This window comes from Capra hircus, chromosome 12 (genome assembly GCF_001704415.2).
Source record: "Capra hircus breed San Clemente chromosome 12, ASM170441v1, whole genome shotgun sequence".
In the NCBI taxonomy this organism is placed as follows: Eukaryota; Metazoa; Chordata; class Mammalia; order Artiodactyla; family Bovidae; genus Capra; species Capra hircus.
The window spans coordinates 40,179,682-40,200,272 of NC_030819.1; the positions used below are offsets into that span (position 1 = coordinate 40,179,682).

Consider the following 20,591-nt stretch of genomic DNA (forward strand, 5'->3'; position numbering starts at 1 on the left):
AAAATCTAAATGTAAGACCAGAAAGTATAAAACTCCTACAGGAAAGCATAGGCAAAACAGTCTCTGACATAAATCACAGCAGGATCCTCTATGACCCACCTCCCAGAGTAATGGAAATAAAAGCAAAAATAAACAAATGAGACCTAATGACACCTAAAAGCTTTTGCACAATGAAGGAAACTATAAGCAAGGTGAAAAGACAGTCTTCAGAATGGGAGAAAATAATAGCAAATGAAGCAACTGACAAAGAATCTCAAAAATATACAAGCGGCTTATGCAGCTCAATTCCAGAAAAACAGATGACCCAATCAAAAAATGGACCAAAGAACTAAACAGATATTTCTCCAAAGAAGACATACAGATGGCTAACAAACACATGAAAAGATGATCAACGTCACTCATTATCAGAGAAATGCAAATCAAAACCACAATGAAGTACCATCAAACACTGGTCAGAATGGCTGCTATCAAAAAGTCTACAAACAATAAATGCTGGAGAGGGTGTGGATAAAAAGGAACCCTATTACACTGTTGGTGGGAATGCAAACTATTACAGCCACTATGGAGAACAGTGTGGAGATTCCTTAAAAATCTGGAAATAGAACTGCCTTATGACCCAGCAATCCCACTGATGGGCATACATGCCAAGGAAACCAGAAATGAAAGAGACACATGTACCCTAATGTTCCTCACAGTACTGTTTACAATAGCTAGGACATGGAAGCAATCTAGATGTCCATCAGCAGACGAATGGATAAGAAAGCTGTGGTACATATACACAATGGAATATTACTCAGCCATTAAAAAGAATGCATTTGAATCAGTTCTAATGAGGTGGATGAAACTAGATCCTATTATACAGAGTGAAGTAAGTCAGAAAGAGAAACACCAATACAGTATATTAACACATATATATGGAATTTAAAAAGATGATAACAATGATCCTATATGCGACACAGCAGAAGAGACACAGATGTAAAGAACAGACTTTTGGACTCTGTGGGAGAAGGTGAGGGTGGGATGATTTGAGAGAATAGCATTGAAACGTATATAACCCAGGTCTCCTGCATTGCAGGTAGAAGCTTTAACCTCTGAGCCACCAGGGAAGCCAACATGTATATTACCATATGTGAAATAGATCGCCAGTCCAAGTTTGATGCATGAGACAGGGTGCTCAGGGCTGGTGCACTGGGATAACCCTGAGGGATGGGATGGGGAGGGAGTTGGGAAGGGGGGTCAGGATGGGGAACACATGTACACCTATGGCTGATTCATGTCAAAGTATAGCAAAAACCACTATAATAGTGTAAAGTAATTAGCCTCCAATTAAAATAAATTAATTAATTTTAAAAATACCATGATGTTTAGGGAGCTGGCTGCTTCTGCTAAGTCGCTTCAGTTGTGTCAGACTCTGTGTGACCCCATAGACAGCAGCCCACCAGGCTCCACCGCCCCTGGGATTCTCAAGGCAAGAACACTGGAGTGGGTTGCTATTTCCTTCTCCAATGTATGAAAGTGAAAAGTCAAAGTGAAGTCGCTCAGCCGTGTCCAACTCTTTGGGACCCCACGGACTGCAGCCTACAAGGCTCCTCTGTCCATGGGATTTTCCAGGCAAGAGTACTGGAGTGGGTTGCCAATCCCTTCTCCTTAGGGAGCTTGCTGCTGCTACAGCTAAATCACTTCAGTCGTGTCCGACTCTTCGCAACCCCATAGACGGCAGCCCACTAGGCTCCCCTGTCCCTGGGATTCTCCAGGCAAGAACACTGGAGTGGGTTGCCATTTCCTAGAAGAGCACACAGCTGAAGGAAATTTTCATTGTCAACGACCTATTCAATTTGGAGGTCTCGCTAGATGACCCCGTCAAATGATCAGACATTACATCCCAGGGGATACTCTGGATATAGGCAGCTGCCACGTTGTAGATGTCAGTGACCAATAAGCACAGCACAGTGTGGGCCGAAGTTGAGCAGGGGCCGGTTGGATGGGAGAAGACACCTTCCTTTTCTTACCAGGAGAAGGGAGAAGAATGGATGACAAGCTGTCCAAGCCCCTCTGATTTCCAGCTACCTGGGTTCTGGGGCTAGCAGGTGGTGATGGAAAGGAGGATGCAGAGAGTAGTGTAAAATAGAACGAATTTTTGTATGCTCAAAATCTGCTCAAGGTTATTAAGGAGTAGAAGAGGGAGTCTTGACAGAGCATATTTGAAGGCCATAGTTGGAATGAAATGTTTATATTTGCTATCCATCATTTTTCTTTGATAATCTGGTTATCTTTAGAGTAGAGATAGCTTCAAAATTTATGGGTTTCTTCCCAAAGTAGTCTATTTCTCTGTATACCAGATCCATCATAAAATATATATCATATAATACCTTAAAAACATAAAATGGAGGCATAGAAATAAAGCATATGAGTTACAAAAAGACTAAGATAGTCCATCCAACTGTCTACGTTTTCAGAAAATATAACTATGTCTTAAAGTTGGGATGGAGATATACGCAGGAAATCTCCCATACATGTTCCTTATGAACTCGAATTTCAGTAACACTGAACTGCAAAATCAGGGTTCCCACATGGCTCAGTGGTAAAGAATCTGCTTGTCAATGCAGGAGATGAGGGTTCAATTCCTTGGTAGGGAAGATCTCCTGGAGAAGATGTAATGGCAACACACTCTAATATTCTTGCCTGGAGAATTTCCATGGACGGAGGAGTCTGGTGAGGCTACAGTTCATGGAGTCACAAAAAGGACACAACTTAGTGACTAAACAACAATAAAACCTTAAAATCATCTTATTTATGCTTAAGAAATACACAGCTTTTACAGGAAAGGAAAGCTAAACACACACAATCACTTTTTGTATATAAGTTCCATAGATTTGCATATATGTAATCATAGATATATTCTTACTATCAATATAATTAAGCAGAGTAAATAAATTGTTTCAGATTATATAAATACACAATAAATAGCTTTTAGCTAGAGACAAAATTGGTAATCAGGTGTTAATTTCAATTTTTCCTCTTGCATTCATATGCCCACTTAATCTGGTTGTGGTAAAATGGTACATTTGCTAATTTTTTATCCATCAAACCACCCCAAATCACACGCATTAGGAGCTGATCTGCCTGATGCTTGTAGTTACACTACTTAATTTCATCATATAATAGCTGCCTGTGTGTTCTGCTGTCAGTCAGAACACAGATTTATTTCCACCTGTGTAAGCAGGTGTCTAGCCTGAGATGCTCCCAGTGCTTCTCCACAATCTCTGTTTAGGATTAGGTATGGGAGATTGTCTCTCCCTTTAATTCTTGCCCCCACAACACATTAAAATATCCATATGAGGTCTAAATAATCAAACAGAAGATGTGCTGAGCCTTTTCACAAACTCATGACCATTTTTCTTGGTTTGGAATAATTTTATACATTTATCAAATGTCTGAGTTTCTGCACACTTGCCTCCACTCCATATTATAGACTGTATGTTTTTGAGGATGCTAGGACTAGGTCAAGGTTTATTTGTACTCCAGTGTAAAATCAAAGAAATGGTGGGATTCCACTAGACTGGAAGAGGAGAGAAGAATCAGTTCTTTTCTGTTTCTCTCCAACTCCCCTTACCACATGCTGGGCTTCCTTTGTGGCTCAGGTTGTGAAGAATCCACCCGCAATGTGGGAGACCTGGGTTCGATTCCTGGGTTGGAAAGATCCGATGGAGAAGGGAAAGGCTACCCCTCCAGTATTCTGGCCTGGAGAATTCCATGGGCTGTATAGTCCAGGAGGTTGCAAAGAGTCCGACACGATTGAGTGACTTTCACTTTCACCACTTTAGGACTTTCCTTATATAGGAAATCTGCTGTCTCCTGTAAGTTTTCATTCAGACTTAATAATAAACTTTAATCTCAAAGATATACATGCATATGCATGTTTGTGTGTAGGCTCATACGTAGATACTGGCTTATATCATTAAATATATTGATTTAAAGCAAAGCAGTTGAAAATTATACCTTTAATAAATATGGGCATGTCTTGTTCTGTGGCCTATTTTCAATTCTTATTTATTCATGCTAATAGAGGAGCAAGATGTTATAAATTATGCAAAAATCACTTACAGCTGACTTGGTTATATATTGTATATTTTTCATCAGACTTAGTTTCTTAATTGTTTGCTCTATTTATTACCCAAATGAGTTAACATCATGAGTATTTAACAAATGATGATTGGCGGAGATGGCTAGGAGCATTTTATGTAGTGAGAAAACCCAATCAATGGAAAATTCGAATATGGATGACTGATATTTACCCTTACCCAAGGACTGATATCCCATGATCCAAAAGAGATGTGGAAATAAGTAGTATTTTGTCTATAATATCTTACCAGGATGATTTAATCAGAATTTTAACTGTATATTTTATACCTTGATAATGTGAAAAAATAAGTGCTTCTTTACTAATTTGAGAGGGAAACTGAAGTATATTTGGAAAATGTCTTTTTCCCATTTATTAACTAGTAATTAAGATGTAAATAAAAGAATTTGGCTCAACAGAACAGAGAAACAAAAGTAGGTAATAGGTATAAGCAGAACTCAAATTCAGTCCAAAATAATGAATGTGAAAATTTTACCTCAAAAATTCGATCTAATGTGCAAATGCAATCCTTGGGTATTTTAAATGAAATAGAAAAAAAAATTCCTTACATATAAATTTCCAATGCAATTTTCATATTCAAATAACATTTATTCCAGTGTATTATTTCTATATCCAAATAGTTGGTGTTTATGCTTTAACTCTTATTTTAACTGATAACATAAAAAGTAAATAAATAATGAAGACTTTTGTACATACTTTGATAATGGCAATATTAAAAGAAAATGTTTCAAATGTTTTATCACTGAATATTTTATTGACATAATATGTTCAAAATTTATATACTTATAAATTCTCCATGTTTGACTAGGACCTTGTTATAAAGTATCAGAAAAGTCATGAGTAGAGAAATAAGCTATATGAATTTGTGAAAATAGAAGTGAACTTTTATATCATAATGTAGTAGCAAGCTGGAGAAATTTCTCTTATGTGAGTCATTTTTGTATGAAGCTATAAACTTCCATTTTTTTTCTTTTTTAAGCCAAAAACTATAATGGTTTCTTGTAAAATAATATAGATAAGAAAGATATTCATTTTAATTGATTCTTTTCATTGTTTAATAAAACTTCTTTGTTTGATTGCTGAAGAATTTGAATTGAGTTTTCATTACCCACTTCTGAACAATTTACTCTAAGATCCAGACAGTATTAAGCTAATGAATTTGAATTTATATTGAACCTTAACTGTCTTCATGAAGTAAATGGAAAAAAAATCATGGCAATAACTAAGTATTTATGTTGTAGAGATTTTACAATGAGGCTTTAAATAGTGCTAAAGTGTTTAAGTTGGAGTTTTACCAATTTTGCTATTTCTAAGCATATTATATGAAAAGATGGTTTCTTTTCCTTTATAAGAAATGGAAACTCATAAACCAACAGGGATGTTACAGAAAATTTCTTTCAAGTGGGTAGTTTGTACATTCCGTAGATTCATTTAAGTAATAAATGTTAATTTAATCTGAGAACATGCCTACATTAAAATGATATATAAAAATCTTTCAAGGTGTATCCTATTAAGTGTTTCAAGATTCTCTTGATCCAAAACATTGTCACAGTTTTAAAATGCATGCCCTCAGATGCACTGTTCTGACTTCGGCATTGGTATTGCCACAATTATAAACTTGTTTCTCTGTAATTGAAAACGTTGAAAATTGATACGCATACATTTAATTTATTGCTTCGATATTATTATCTTTTGTAAAGTGATCTTTGGGTTCTCTGTATTCTATCTAATCAAATTGGGCATTTAATAATTCCATGTTTAGCATTTGCCATGGAATTAAGTTAGGAAAGTTAACTCTAGAAGAGTGACTAGGATTCCATTAAGCAAGGATAACTTTGCATTCTATAACTATCACTGTGATTCATGCCCAAGAGGTAATGAATTCTTGAGGTACATAATAAGAGTCAATTTTATATTAAATTGGTTAGTCAAACAGTATTAAACCCCACAAATAGGCTACCTATTGTAGAAATGTCATTTTTCAAAAACTACGTTCAAGAAATAGAAAAACAAAAGGAAAACATGGTTTAGGAGAAACTTATCTACTTGAGCTTATTTCCCAAGAAATTACTTAGCCACTTTCCAAATGTGATATGTTTTTTAAAAGATCATTTCAAATTAGTTATTAGAAGATTTGGAATAATACTGTAGACAAATAATTTATATTCATTCCCCACAGGCAGCAGTGATGGTTCTTGGGATAAAGAAACACTGTACTCTTCCCCACCTCAGGGATCTAAGGCTTCTGTTACCCACCCCCGCATACCTGGAGTGCATAGCCTTCCAGTTAGTCATCCTCTCCACCATCTTCAGCAGAGCCACCTTCTGCCAAATGGTACGATGGCATTTTTTAGCACTAAAAATAATAGCTGTAAAGGAAAGTAATAATCAGATAGTAAAATATAGGTCATAGTTGAAATGTATATTACATTTAGATAGTTAATTATGATAAAGAAAACCATAGTATTTAAAACAAGAATTAGACTGTTCAGAATAATGTAGCAAAAAATTAACTGTTTTTATTAAACACCAAAGAAGAGTGGTGAGTGATAAAACATGGCACCAAACTGGTTAGTTTTTACTTTAATTTCCCTGAGTGATAAATGGGCATTGTTGCATACAAGAGGACAAATAATTTTCCTTTGATTGTCATTATTAGAGCATTTTAAAATGCTTCAATTTTCAATGATTATGTTCTTAACCATTTTAATTAGTGAGATATACTGTTTCATCATTCTATTTGAATAGAGAAATGATGATACATGTGTATTTTTTACAGGACTGGAGCTTCCTTTTATGATGATGCCCCACCCTCTAATTCCTGTCAGCCTACCTCCAGCATCTGTCACCATGGCAATGAGCCAGATGAACCATCTTAGCACCATTGCAAATATGGCGGCAGCAGCACAAGTTCAGAGTCCCCCATCCAGAGTTGAGACATCTGTTATTAAGGTAATTGTTTAATCATACGACTGATTTGCCAAAGCCAAGATCATCTTAAGTCACCATCACTCAATCCATTTTTCTTATTCCACAAGTAGTTCTAACTTTAAAAAGCTAAGTGATATAGTAAATAGATTATAAGAAAAAATCACCTATAGTAATTAGAACCATGGGCAGGCTAGATTAACTTAAAGTTCTCTATTATATCTACTAAGAGGGAGATGAACATAAAGTATTAAATGATATATTTCAAATTTTGTGTATGTGCTTGTAAGTATGGTTGTGTTTGTGTTCATGGGTATGTGTGCATATTTGTGTTTTGTTATGAGCCTTGAGGTATGGAAATTAGTATCTGATTTGTTTTCAAAAGACCACAAGGGTTAAATTATGTTTCTGCCACTTAACTAGCTCTGTCATCTTGATTTAACTCAATCTTTCTGATTGTTTCTATACCTAAATATGAATAATATAGTGTGGATATAAAAAACTAAATGAAATAATAAAATTGGAAGGTTTTTGTAGATTAAAAATAAACAGGAAGTGGAAGATAACATTATTATTTATACAAACATCACATATGTATGTATGTACACAATTCTCTGACTGTCTCTGTATATGTGTGTGGGAGGTATGTTTACATTTTTAAATGTGTGTGTAACTGTATATACTTTTTCATTCATATTACTTTATAATGTAATTTTAAATCAAAGTACTTTAAATGCATTGACAGAATAGACTATCAATTTTTAAACTAAGTAAAAGACACCTCACACTGCATTATCCATATTTGACATAATTATTATCCTGTTTTTCTGAATATAAAACATGTGAGTTTAGGGGAGTCTCTGGAGCATGTTTTACATAAATGGCCTTGTTACAATTTTTATTCATTGCTTGTGGGAATGCAGAATTTAATGCCCATTTTAGTATACAGTTTGGTGGTTTCTAATGAAACTAAAGATGCTCTTTCCATGCAATCATATGATTTTTACCCAAAGGAGTTTAACATTAATGTATACACAAAAATTTGCACATGGACATTTACAGAATTCGTTTTCATAATTGCCAAAACTTGGAAGCAACCAAGATGCCCTTCAGTAGTTGACTGGATTAAAAAAAAATGTGTATGTCCATCTGCTATGACTATGTTTTTTACCATTTGTGACAACATGAATGACCCTGGAGGGTATTATATTTAGTGAAATAAAGCAGACAAAGAGAGGCAAATACTGTGTTGTTTTACTTTTATTTAGAGTCTTAAAAAATAAAACAAATGAACAAACACAACAGAAATAGATTCACAGATAACAGAAATCAAACTAGCAGTTTCCCGAGGGAAAAGGGTTGGGCAAGGAGCAACTAGGTGAAGGGGGTTAGAGGCACCAAACTATTAGGTACAATAAACATGCAACAAACTTATGGTGTACAACACAGAAATAACATGTTTTATAATAATTTTATATGGAAAATAATATGTAAAAATATCAAGTTGCTATGATATACACCTGAAAAAATACAATATTGTAAGTCAACTATGTTTCCGAAAAATAAATTAAAGTTTATTAAATGGGTAAGCCATGGTTCAGTAAGAGATCATATGAAAAACTGAAATAGAGAAGTTTATTAATCATAGGACCTGGAGGAAGTATTGATACTTGGCATGCCTCCAGAGACCGGACAGGGAGGTTAAGATGGAGTACAGACAGAGAGGGCAAGGCAGGACCTGAGGCAAATGCCTTGTTAGGATCCATGGATGAGTACTTTGGGGCTTCCAAGCTAAGGCTGAATTGGTCAATTCAAACCAAAGAGTAGGGTTTTGGTAAGCCTCCCAGGGATCTTATCTAAGAAGACTGTTGATCACAAGGGCTGTTGAGGAAATTATACCAGGAACTTACATTTGCTCATTACTCTGGCATGCACTAGCATAAAGGGGCTAAATTTAAGGTCCCTGCAGTCCACTTGGTCAAGAAAAAATGGATGCTGAGGCAGTAATACTAAGGAGTAGCTTAGCCGAATTCTCACTACCATTCAAAGGAATATTATTAAGAGCTAAAAAGAAATGAGCTATCAAGCCATGAAAAGAAACTCAAGCGCATACTGCTAAGTTAAAGAAGATAGTTTGAAAAGGTTTCGCACTATATGGTTTCAAGTGTAGGACACGCTGGAAAAGTGAAAACTGTGGTGATCCTAAAAACAGCAGTTCACAACTGTCCAGGCCATAGAGGGAACCAGTACATGACCTGTTAGGAACCTGGCCACACAGCAGGAGGTGAGTGGGGGCAAGCTAACAAGGCTTCATCTGTATTTACAGTCACTCCCCATCATTCACGTTATTGCCTGAATTCAGGAATACAAACTGGGGCTCCCAATTATTCTGCATTATAGAGAGCTGTATATTTACTTCATTACATATCACAATGTAATAATAATAAACATAAAGTACAGAATGAATGTAATGTGCTTGAATCATCCCCAAATTATCTCCAACCCCATCCGTGGAAAAATTGTCTTCCACAGAACTGGTCCTTCGTGCTAAAATGTTGAAGATCACTGCTAAAAATATCAGTGGTGGCTAGTGGGTGGGAGCAGGGGAAGAATAGAGAATGGAGAGTTTTTACAGCTATGGAAATACCCTGTATGATACTGTAATGGTTTTAAGGTATTATGCATTTTATAAAGGTCTAGTTATTACTTATGTAAAAAGTTGAGTAATAGGCAAATAGGTTTTTTTTTAAACATAATAGTGGCTCTGCAAACAAAGAGGAATGGAATCCCTGTTCTATGTCTCCTGCATTGGCAGGTGAGTTCTTTACTACTAGTGCCACCTGGGAAGCCCCAAGCAAAGATGGGCTTATGTTCTTTATGTAATTTTCAGAAGTATCCTTACCAGAGAAAAATAACAAACATCATAGGAGACCCAGATGAACTAGTAAAACATCCTTACATACTTTCTTGAGAGAATGCCAGTAAATGCTACATTGTTATTAGTCAAAGAACTGAGAAGAGAACTTTTTCAAATCCGGAGTGACTTTTAACTAGATAATTTGTTAATTTGTTAATCACAGTATCAATTCAACTTACAATCATTTCTGGTAATAGTTATTACTAAGAACTTAGCATTCTTATTGCCTCGCTCATTTGAAGCAGTGTTTAGACAACTCTCATTATACATATTAATTAAAATTATTTTAGAGGAAAATTTTATTTTCCCCAAAGAAAATGTTTAACTCTTACGTCACATCAAATAGTGTGGGGCCAAGTGGATAATTAGAACATAGCTTACAATTTGGTTGCCTGAAAAGATCCTAAATATAAAGGCCAATTAAAAGTGGAATGTTAAATACTGAAAAAGATTTAATGTATTGGGAAAAAAAGATAAAACACGAAAAAATAGGGATCATCCCTATATGGGAATGTGCTAGTTACATTTTTTAATAGTAATGATAAAAATTAAAACTCAACCTAAATAAAAATGGCAATAAGAATTTATTGAACAGAAGAGAAACAAAAACACAGCTCTTAGTGTTACATATATATATATATTTAAATTGTTATCCTTGCCTGCTAATTACAAGAACCATAATGATTTTCTCATAACTTATTTTTGAAAATGTAGGTACTGGTTCAAGCACTAGAATAGGGTCGACAAGGTGCTGAACTTGAGTAAACCTACCGTGCTGCCAATTTTTAAATGGACTATGAGTTAAGAATGACCTTACCTTTTTAAATGGTTGGAAAAAATCAGAAGAAGAAAACTCCTTTATAACACATGAATATCATATGGAATTCAAATTTTGGTATCCATAAATAAACTTTTTGGAACGTAGACACACGCCAGTTTACATAATGTCCACGGCTGCTTTCAAATACGGAGGCAGAGTTAAATAAAATATTTGCTAACCCTTTTTACAGAAAAAAAAAATGGCCAATCCTTGAGTTTTGATTAACTCAAACTCATGTGAATCTTAGGCTGTGGTTAATTGAAGCAGCACAAGTTAAACTCCCAAACACTATAGAGCAATAGGACTCGGCATTGAAAGAAAACAAGAAAAGCGTCGAAGGAAAGAAAATTACATAGGTGAGGACAGTTCCAAGATGACATGGTTATTTGCTTTAAATGAAAGCCTCCAAGACAGAGTCTGCTAAAGTATTGAATTTAGGTTTTCTCTGGTTGATTGTCTTGGACTACTGTAAATATTAGTGTAATAACTATGAGGAGGGCAGAAAAGGACGTATGATGTTTACACACTAGTAATTCTACATTATATCCCTAATAGCTAAATGTCTGTAAGATTATATCAAATTACTACAAGTTCTGATTTGGTGTATTATGTATCAGATTGAAATCCATGTATGTTTACTGTTTAATATTCACAGAACTTGAAGACAGAGGCTTTGAATGTTCAGTTCAGTTCAGTCGCTCAGTCGTGTCCGACTCCCTGCGACCCCATGGACTGCAACACACCAGGCCTCCCTGTCCATCACCAAATCCCAGAGCTTACTCAAACTCATGCTCATTTAGTCAGTGATACCATCCAACCATCTCATCCTCTGTCGTCCTATTCTCCTCCTGCCTTCAATCTTTCCCAGCATCAGGGTCTTTTCAAATGAGTCACCTCTTTACAACATGTGGCCAAAGTATTGGAGTTTCAGCTCATTCTTCCAATGAATATTCAGGACTGATTTCCTTTAAGATGGATGGGTTGGATCTCCTTGCAGTCCAAGGGATTCTAAAGAGTCTTCTCCAACACAATAGTTTAAAAGCATCAATTCTTCAGCGCTCAGCTTCCTTTATAGTGCAACTCTCACATCCTTACATGAACACTGGAAAAACCAGAGCCTAGACTAGAGGGACCTTTGTTGGCAAAGTAATGTCTCTACTTTTTAATATGCTGTCTAGGCTGGTCATAAGTTTTCTTCAAAGGAATGGGCATCTTTTAATATTTCATGGCTGCAGTCACCATCTGCAGTGATTTTGGAGTCCAAAACTATAAAGATGCCACTGTTTCCATTGTTTCCCCATCTATTTGCTATGAAGTGATGGGACCAGATGCCATGATCTTCGTTTTCTGAATGTTGAGCTTTAAGCCAACTTTTTCACTCTCCTCTTTCACTTTCATCAAGAGGCTCTTTAATTCTTCTTTGCTTTCTGCCATAAGGGTGGTGTCATCTGCATATCTGAGGTTATCGATATTTCTCCCAGCAATCTTGATTCCAGCTTTTTCTTCCTCCAGCCCAGCGTTTCTCATGATGTACACTGCATATAAGTTAAATAAGCAGGGTGGCAATATACAGCCTTGACGTACTCCTTTTCCTACTTGGAACCAGTCTGTTGTTCCATGTCCAGTTCTAACTGTTGCTTCCTGACCTGCATACAGATTTCTCAAGAGGCAGGTCAGATGGTCTGGTATTCACATCTCTTTCAGAATTTTCCACAGTTTATGGTGATCCAGACAGTCAAAGGCTTTGGCAGAAATAGATAGTTTTCTGGAACTCTCTTGCTTTTTCAATGATCCATCGGATGTTGGAAAATTGATCTCTGGTTCCTCTGCCTTTTCTAAATCCAGCTTGGACATCTGGAAGTTCACAGTTCACGTACTGTTAAAGTCTGGCCTGGAGAATTTTGAGAATTACTTTACTAGCATGTGAAATGAGTGCAATTGTGCAATAGTTTGAGCATTCTTTGTCATTGCATTCATTGTCTTTGGGATTGGAATGAAAACTGACCTTTCCCAGTCCCGTGGCCACTGCTGAGTTTCCCAAATTTGCTGGCATATTGAGTGCAACACTTTCACAGCATCATCTTTCACGATTTGAAATAGCTCAACTAGAATTCCATCACCTCCACTAGCTTCCTAAGGCCCCCTTGACTTCACATTCCAGGATGTCTGGCCCTAGGTGAGTGATCACACCATCGTGATTATCTGTCATGAAGATCTTTTTTGTACAGTTTTTCTGTGTATTCTTGCCAATTCTTAATATCTTCTGCTTCTGTTAGGTCCATACCATTTCTTTCCTTTATTTATTGAGCCCGTCTTTGCCTGAAATGTTCCCTTGGTATCTCTAATTTTCTTGAAGAGAGCTCCAATTTATTGAAGAGTTCTCTAGTCTTTGAATGTTAGATGATTTATAATCCAACTTCCCCCATTTTGGAGAAATCATTCCTGCATACTATCTACCCATTTTTATATATCTATTTTGTAGAAAGCCTATTCTGTTTTCAGCACATTTAAGAGTGATGAAGTTATTCATTAAATTAAAATTTTCATCTCAATAGATTCTACTTATGTATTGTATTTTCATAAAAAAAGTCTACAAATTGTTCTGTTTTCTAACCATTTAAATATTTAAGTTCTCTATTATATATAGTACCTATAGTATTTCCTTTTTCCAGACCAAATATTGTAATTTCTTCTGACAAATTTTCATCCAACCTCATGATTGACTTTCTTATTTTTTTTAAATCAGCCCCCACCACACCACCACTTCCTGCATAATGTTTTAGTAGTGAACTCACAGAAAAGAGACCAAACTAACATAAAATTTAGCTTGGACAATACTTTATAAATTTAGTCATAGTTCATAACTTTTTGTTAGTTGAATGTGTGACTAAGTAAATTTCATGGATTTTGATGTGAAATGCAACTAATTTAATTCTTTATCTTTTGCTTGTATTAGTAATTTGCATTTATCTGTATTAATTTTTTCCAGTCTATTGATATAGGCTCTTTAGATTCTCTTTAATGTTAATATTCCAAACTATCATATTATCTATTTATACCACCTTTGTATCATTTCCAAATTGTAAAAGGATGTATCACTTGTATTACCTTAAATCACTGAGGAAAACAAACAGTATAAATCAAGAGATCAATTCCTCTTGTCATTAGAGAATTCCTAATAGGCTGAAATGCTCTACTCATTGATTCTCTTTGAGAATCATTCATCAAATAACCCCAATTCCCCTGAATGAATCTATATTTTTCTCACTTTTATTTAATAAATTCACAATGGTATTGTAAGGATTTTTTAAATAGTTCTTGCTGAAATATAAACCAAATTTAAAGAAGAAAGGCAATGTATTTTAGTAGTTTAAAATATGAATTCTGAAGGAAGCCTCCTTGATTTATATTCCAGCTCTGCCATCTTCTAGTCTTATGACCTTGTAAAAGTCACTTAACATCCCTGTCTTTGTTTACTCTTCTGTACAATTATATTACTGCCTCATCAGGTTGTCATAATGAGTATGTTGGTATTTATAAAATCATTAGAAGCCTTTCTACAGTAACGTTATCTTCACCTTATTTCTAGTTTATTTTCTTCCAAAGTATTCAAAATCATCTGTTTAAAAATAAGTTCATAATTCTATATAGAATCTGTGACAAGATTTTGAAATACAGTTACAATAATGTAGTAAGACCTCTCTCTCTCACTCCTTTTTTCTTGTTTAGCTCTTTTTATATATCAAAAGCAGTGTATTTTGCTTTTGGGGGGTTGGTAGTTCAGTAGTAGGCAAATCAGACTTTTAAAGACATTTTTTATGTCACTTTTCTTTATTGATAACATAGAATTGTTTTGAAACATTTGGCAACATTCAAATTACTCTACATTACTGAATAAACATCTTTCCTCATGCTCCATATTACAGTATTTTTCTGAGAACATAAAATATGACTTAATTTTAATTAATTTTCTCTACCTGTCTCCTGTTGTGTGGTGTGTGTGAGAGAGAGAGAACTTAGAGACAGTTTAGTATATTCTCATTTAAAGAACTAAAGACTGAAAATTTTTATATACAGTGTATATATTTTCCATTCTGTAATATCTTTTCTAAACAGGTCCCTAAAATGCTATATCAGTAAATAATAATTTACTTGCATGTAGTTCAAAATGTTTGCTGCTGCTGCTAAGTCGCTTAAGTCATGTCCGACTCTGTGCGACCACATAGACGGCAGCCCACCAGGCTCCCCTGTCCCTGGGATTCTCCAGGCAAGAACACTGGAGTGGGTTGCCATTTTTTTAAAGATTATAAAAACTGGAACCAGAGTAACTAGATTCACAAAGTAGATTTAAAAAACCTTACAGTAATGTCATTTACCTAATTTGTTTTTGAGTACAGAATAGTTTATTTTGGAGCAACCATGAATAACTCTAGATGTATGGATCACTTTTATACATCATTTTTACGAAAAGAAAATTATTTTGAATAAATTTTACTTGGATTTTGAAAAGCAGTTACATACGTTCCCTTAATGTTTATTTGGGTATTGATACTGAATATGAAAAGGGGATGCTAACAAGGAAGAGAAAGTATTAAAACAAAATTCCAAGTAAGGATGCCATATATCAGTTATTGACATACAAGACACATATTTATATCCATGAGTGCATAATAATGTTAAAATGTAAACTCACTTTTCACCGTTGGAGAATTCTAGGGAACTGAATATTTTAAAAGACAAAAAAAAAGGTTTAAATAAATGATAGAGGGGTGGAATGAAGCATTTCCCTGCCTTCTTCATACAGACTGTTCCTTCAGTTCAGTTCAGTGCAGTCGCTCAGTTGTGTCCGACTCTGCAACCCCATGAACTGCAGCACGCCAGCCCTCCCTGTCCATCATCAACTCCTGGAGTTCACTCAGAGTCACGTCCATCAAGTTGGTGATGCCATCCAGCCATCTCATCCTCTGTCATCCCCTTCTCTTCCTGCCCCCAATCCCTCCCAGCATCAGAGTCTTTTCCAATGAGTCAACTCCTCGCATGAGGTGGCCAAAGTATTGGAGTTTCAGCTTTAGCATCATTCCTTCCAATGAACACCCAGGACTGATCTCCTTTAGAATGGACTGGTTGGATCTCCTTGCAGTACAAGACTCTCAAGAGTCTTCTCCAAAACCACAGTTCAAAAGCATCAATTCTTCGGTGCTCAGCTTTCTTCACAGTCCAACTCTCACATCAATATATGACCACTGGAAAAAACATAGCCTTGACTAGATGGACCTTTGTTGGCAAAGTAATGTCTCTGATTTTTAATATGCTGTCTAGGTTGGTCATAACTTTCCTTTCAAGGAGTAAGCGTCCTTTAATTTCATGGCTGCAATCACCATCTGCAGTGATTTTGGAGCCCCCCAAAATAAAGTCTGACACTGTTTCTACTGTTTGCCCATCTATTTCCCATGAAGTGATGGGACCAGATGCCATGATCTTCGTTTTCTGAATGTTGAGCTTTAAGCCAGCTTTTTCACTCTCCTCTTTCACTTGCATCAAGAGACTTTTTAGTTCCTCTTCACTTTCTGCCATAAGGGTGGTGTCATCTGCATACCTGAGGTTATTGATATTTCTCCCGGCAATCTTGATTCCAGCTTGTGCTTTCTCCAGCCCAGCGTTTCTCATGATGTTCTCTGCCTATAAGTTAATTAAGCAGGGTGACAATATACAGCCTTGACCTACTCCTTTTTAGGATAACACAATAATGTACAAGAGAAACTTTCTGTTCATAGAAATCTTCTGATTATGGAATGACATATTTCAAATTTATCATATTGCAAACCCTAATGAAGTGACAAATCTAGGCCATGATTTTTAGTGTTGATTGTCATCATAAAATGCAACCAAGCTGACAGTCTGCACTTCTTGTAGAAGCATACACCACCATCTATGAAGTACTCCTGCTGCCATATCAACTTGAATCAAGCATCCAAATGTACTTATACCATAAATTCAGAGGGTGGAGGAACAGAGTCAGATTAGACCCATCAAGGAACTGTGAGCTGTTCATAGAGGTGGTGACCTCTTAGAACACACACAGTGCCTTAACTAGATAAAAAGTTAGCTTTAAGCATTCGGCATGAATAGAGAGATGCCAATTAATGGCAATGCTGGCTGACTCAGAACTTACCTTTTCATCTTTACTATCTTCCTTCTATTCCACCTACTTGACTTCTCTTTTAATTAAGATGATAATATTTATGATTAGATAAGACTGAGGTATAACTTTTGAGTCAGGACTGCCTTTTGCTGCTCAAAGTGACTGTAGGAATTTGTTTTACCAAATAGGAATCTGGAAAGTTTCCAGACTGCCTGAATTCTTATAGATATGGGATAAATATAGTTCCCTGTCAACAATGAATAAGTTTGAGGAGACAGTAGGAGAAAAAAGTTAAGTTGTTTATGATTACACTCAAGCGCCCTACTTTTTATTTACTACTACTATTTATTTATAAACTACTTTTCATTTCCCAAATACTCATAAGGAAAATTGAGTATTTCTTGAGAATCATCATCAAAACAATGAAAAAGAGCTATCTAAATATCCTTCGAAGCCTCAGTTTAGAAGTCTGAGTTGGAGTTTTGATGATGGCCACCTAATCTTCTACTAGATGCATGTAAATTGGAATTGTTTGTTATATCTTCCAGAAGTATTTTTTAACATTTTCCTGAATGCGGAATCCCAATCCTATTATTTATCCTTTCTGTTCACTTTTCCAGGAGAGAATTTGGATATCACAATCAGTATAAATGATTATGGATTTCACTAAGAGTACTTACTCGCTGATGGCATATACTTCATTAGAGAGGAAATTTGTTGGTTTTGTTTACTTACACATAACCAGAGCCTAGAACACTGGTGTGCAGTAAGTGCTCAGTGAATATCCTCTGAATGAATGAAGTCTGAGTTGTCTTAAAGCTCAGGATTTTAAGTTCTAAAAAATGCTAATCAACTTCAATTTTGTACTGTAATAGTTGTATGAAGATAAATTTAACATTTCTTCTTCCCAATTCTATAACATACTCAATAAGGGAATTGCTAACTGAAGAAGTGATGAAAATGAAGATAATTAAAATGAGAGCAGTATAAAGTAAAGTTAAATGAAATAACCCTTTAGAGAAATGAACTGTGATTATTTAATCTTACGCTAAGAAAATATTTTAAGTTGATAAAATAGAATGCACTTTGTGGTGGAGATGAGGCTGCTGAGATAGCGCATTTTTTAATGTTTAATTAATCAAATGTGTAATATTGAACAGCTTATATTTTAAATTTAATTTTTACTTTAATTTTTATTAACATACAGTTGATTTAAAATGTGCTATTTCAGGTATACTGTAAAGTGATTCCACTCTACATATATATGTATGTATACATTCAGCTATATATATGTGTATATGCTTGTATATTCTTTTTCTGATTCTTTTTTCTTATACGTTATTAAAAAATATTGAGTATAGTTCCCTGTGCTATATGGTAGGTTCTTTTTAGTTATCTATTTCATATATAGTAGTGTATGTATATTAATCCCAAACTACTTTTTATTTTAGCCTTTTAGAATTCATTGTTTTAAACTCCACATTTGATTGTGAATTATAGTATAGACCAATACTTCTTGTTCTACCTAGAAGCAGTAAATGCAGATTTTCCTTTATGTTATTCTGTTACCATTAGTTTATTACTATGACCTGTTTTTTTCCAGTGAGAGTGTATTCCTCTTAAATTTTCATTTATTATTGTGGCTAGTTTTATAAAGATAGAACACAGCAAAAGATTGTGTTTTATTGATTGGTAAAGCTATGATGCAGGACTATAAAGCAGTGTGTTGAAGTATTAAATATTCTTCCTCTTTGTCCTACTTCAGGGCCATCTTGGAGGTTAAAGGGTCTCACACAAATGAAATGATAAATCCAGTTTACATAGTTTCCCTATAGACATTGAACTGCTTCTTTCTTATTATGTCTGAATAAAACTCATTATCTATTTTGTTTCAGTAATAATTATGAGATTCTCCCCTAAGCAATTCTTTACTGTCTCCATTATTCTCCATCTTATAGCATACTCTGGAAAGGCAAGCATATAAATATGATAAAAGAATTAAGCTGTTGAAATAAATTAATTTATTGTACAACAATGTATTCAAATCTTACTTGCTCAATGGATTTTACTTTAATGAAATTCTTCAAAGAATAATACATCATGTTCCAAAGATTGAAATTATACATTAAGTAAAATGACTGAATATGTTGTGTCTCAGTTTATAGAAACTTTCAATTGAATACTTAAGCTTTAAAAGCATAAAATTTGCATATATTAAAATATTTCTTTAAGTAAAAGTATTAAATATTGTCTTTGCATCCTTTGTTCCTAGACAAAAAAAGCAATTAAAGTAAAAATAAGCTAAAGCTATAATAAATACTACAATTTCACCTATGTTGCCTAAGCCTTAAATTATGTTTTAAGATGTATTTTACAGTAAGATTTTAATCCAGCTTATTTTTACTTAGTTTATAATATGACTTTTAGAGTGTTATGAATGTGTAAGTGAATAAATGAATAAGGCATGAATGAAAAGAATCAGCCAAGAAAACTTTTACAATTAAATACATTGACTAATGAAATAATTGTTTACCCCATGTGGAAAATAAGTAACTCTTCAATGACCCAACCATTGTTACTAGAGTTTTGTGCATTAAATATTTTAGTATTTTATGAGCTAAATATCTCAGGGAAAAAATCAGTTTCTCATGCTTTCCATTAGTGCCACTGAGAAATCTCTTAGGACAGGAAAACTCATACTTGCAAAATGATTTTAAAGGGATTGATTTATTCCAAGATTGCACTTTACCTCTGTTTGGACAAACACATTCCACTGAAAATATGATCAGTTACATAATTATTAGAAAGAATATTAAAATGTTTGGATGGATAAACATTGACTTGAGTGAACTTTTGAATAAAATAGAATGGCTAATTTAGAAAACATTATTTGTATAAAATATAATAATGTTCTTTGTTTAATATACACCATATATTTCTGCATAATCTAATTGTTAAGATTTAGCTGTAGTAGAAATTAGCTTAAAACTTAGACAAACTTAGGTACCTCTTTATTAGAGAAATCTGAGTCTATATAGTGTGTATCTGGTCATGTGTGCAATTAACTACAGCATGGATTATTTATATAGACATTTATACAGGCCAAAAAGGAGTTCTTCTGTACAGTTTTATAAATCCATACTTTATAATAAATGCACAGATACTCCAAAAATGATACAAACTCCAGCCTTTGAGTGCTACATAGAAGCCAAGTTTCCCTTTCATTTGTGATTTCAGAGACTTGATGTGAACTTTATTACCTTTTTTAAATTAAAAACTGTGGTTCAGTTCAGTTAAGTCGCTCACGTCCATACATGACTACTGGAAAATGATAGCCTTGACTGTACAGACCTTTGTTGGCAAAGTAATATCTCTGCTTTTTAATATGCTGTCTAGTTTTGTCATAGCTTTTCTTCCAAGGAGCAAGTGTCTTTTAATTTCATGGCTGCAGTCACCATCTGCAGTGACTTTGGAGCCCAAGAAAATTAAGTCACTGTTGCCATTGTCTCCCCACCTATTTCCCATGAAGTGATGGGACCAGATGCCATGATCTTCGTTTTTTGAATGTTGAGTTTTAAGCCTACTTTTTCACTCTCCTCTTTCACTTTGATCAAGAAGCTCTTTAGTCCCTCCTTGCTTTCTG

The 20,591-nt window shown here is 34.7% G+C and overlaps 1 protein-coding gene across 2 annotated transcripts in view; it reads left to right on the forward strand.

The window, feature by feature from the left end:
* DACH1 (dachshund family transcription factor 1) overlaps positions 1-20,591 on the forward strand; it is a 465,438-nt gene that overhangs the window by 311,369 nt on the left and 133,478 nt on the right. The window contains exons 4-5 of one of the 2 annotated variants that reach the window (XM_018056515.1): positions 6,321-6,476; positions 6,921-7,093. In XM_018056515.1, coding sequence (XP_017912004.1) covers positions 6,321-6,476; positions 6,921-7,093 — 329 coding nt within the window. The remainder of the gene's footprint in view (positions 1-6,320; positions 6,477-6,920; positions 7,094-20,591) is intronic. The other variant, XM_018056516.1, reaches the window with a different exon arrangement.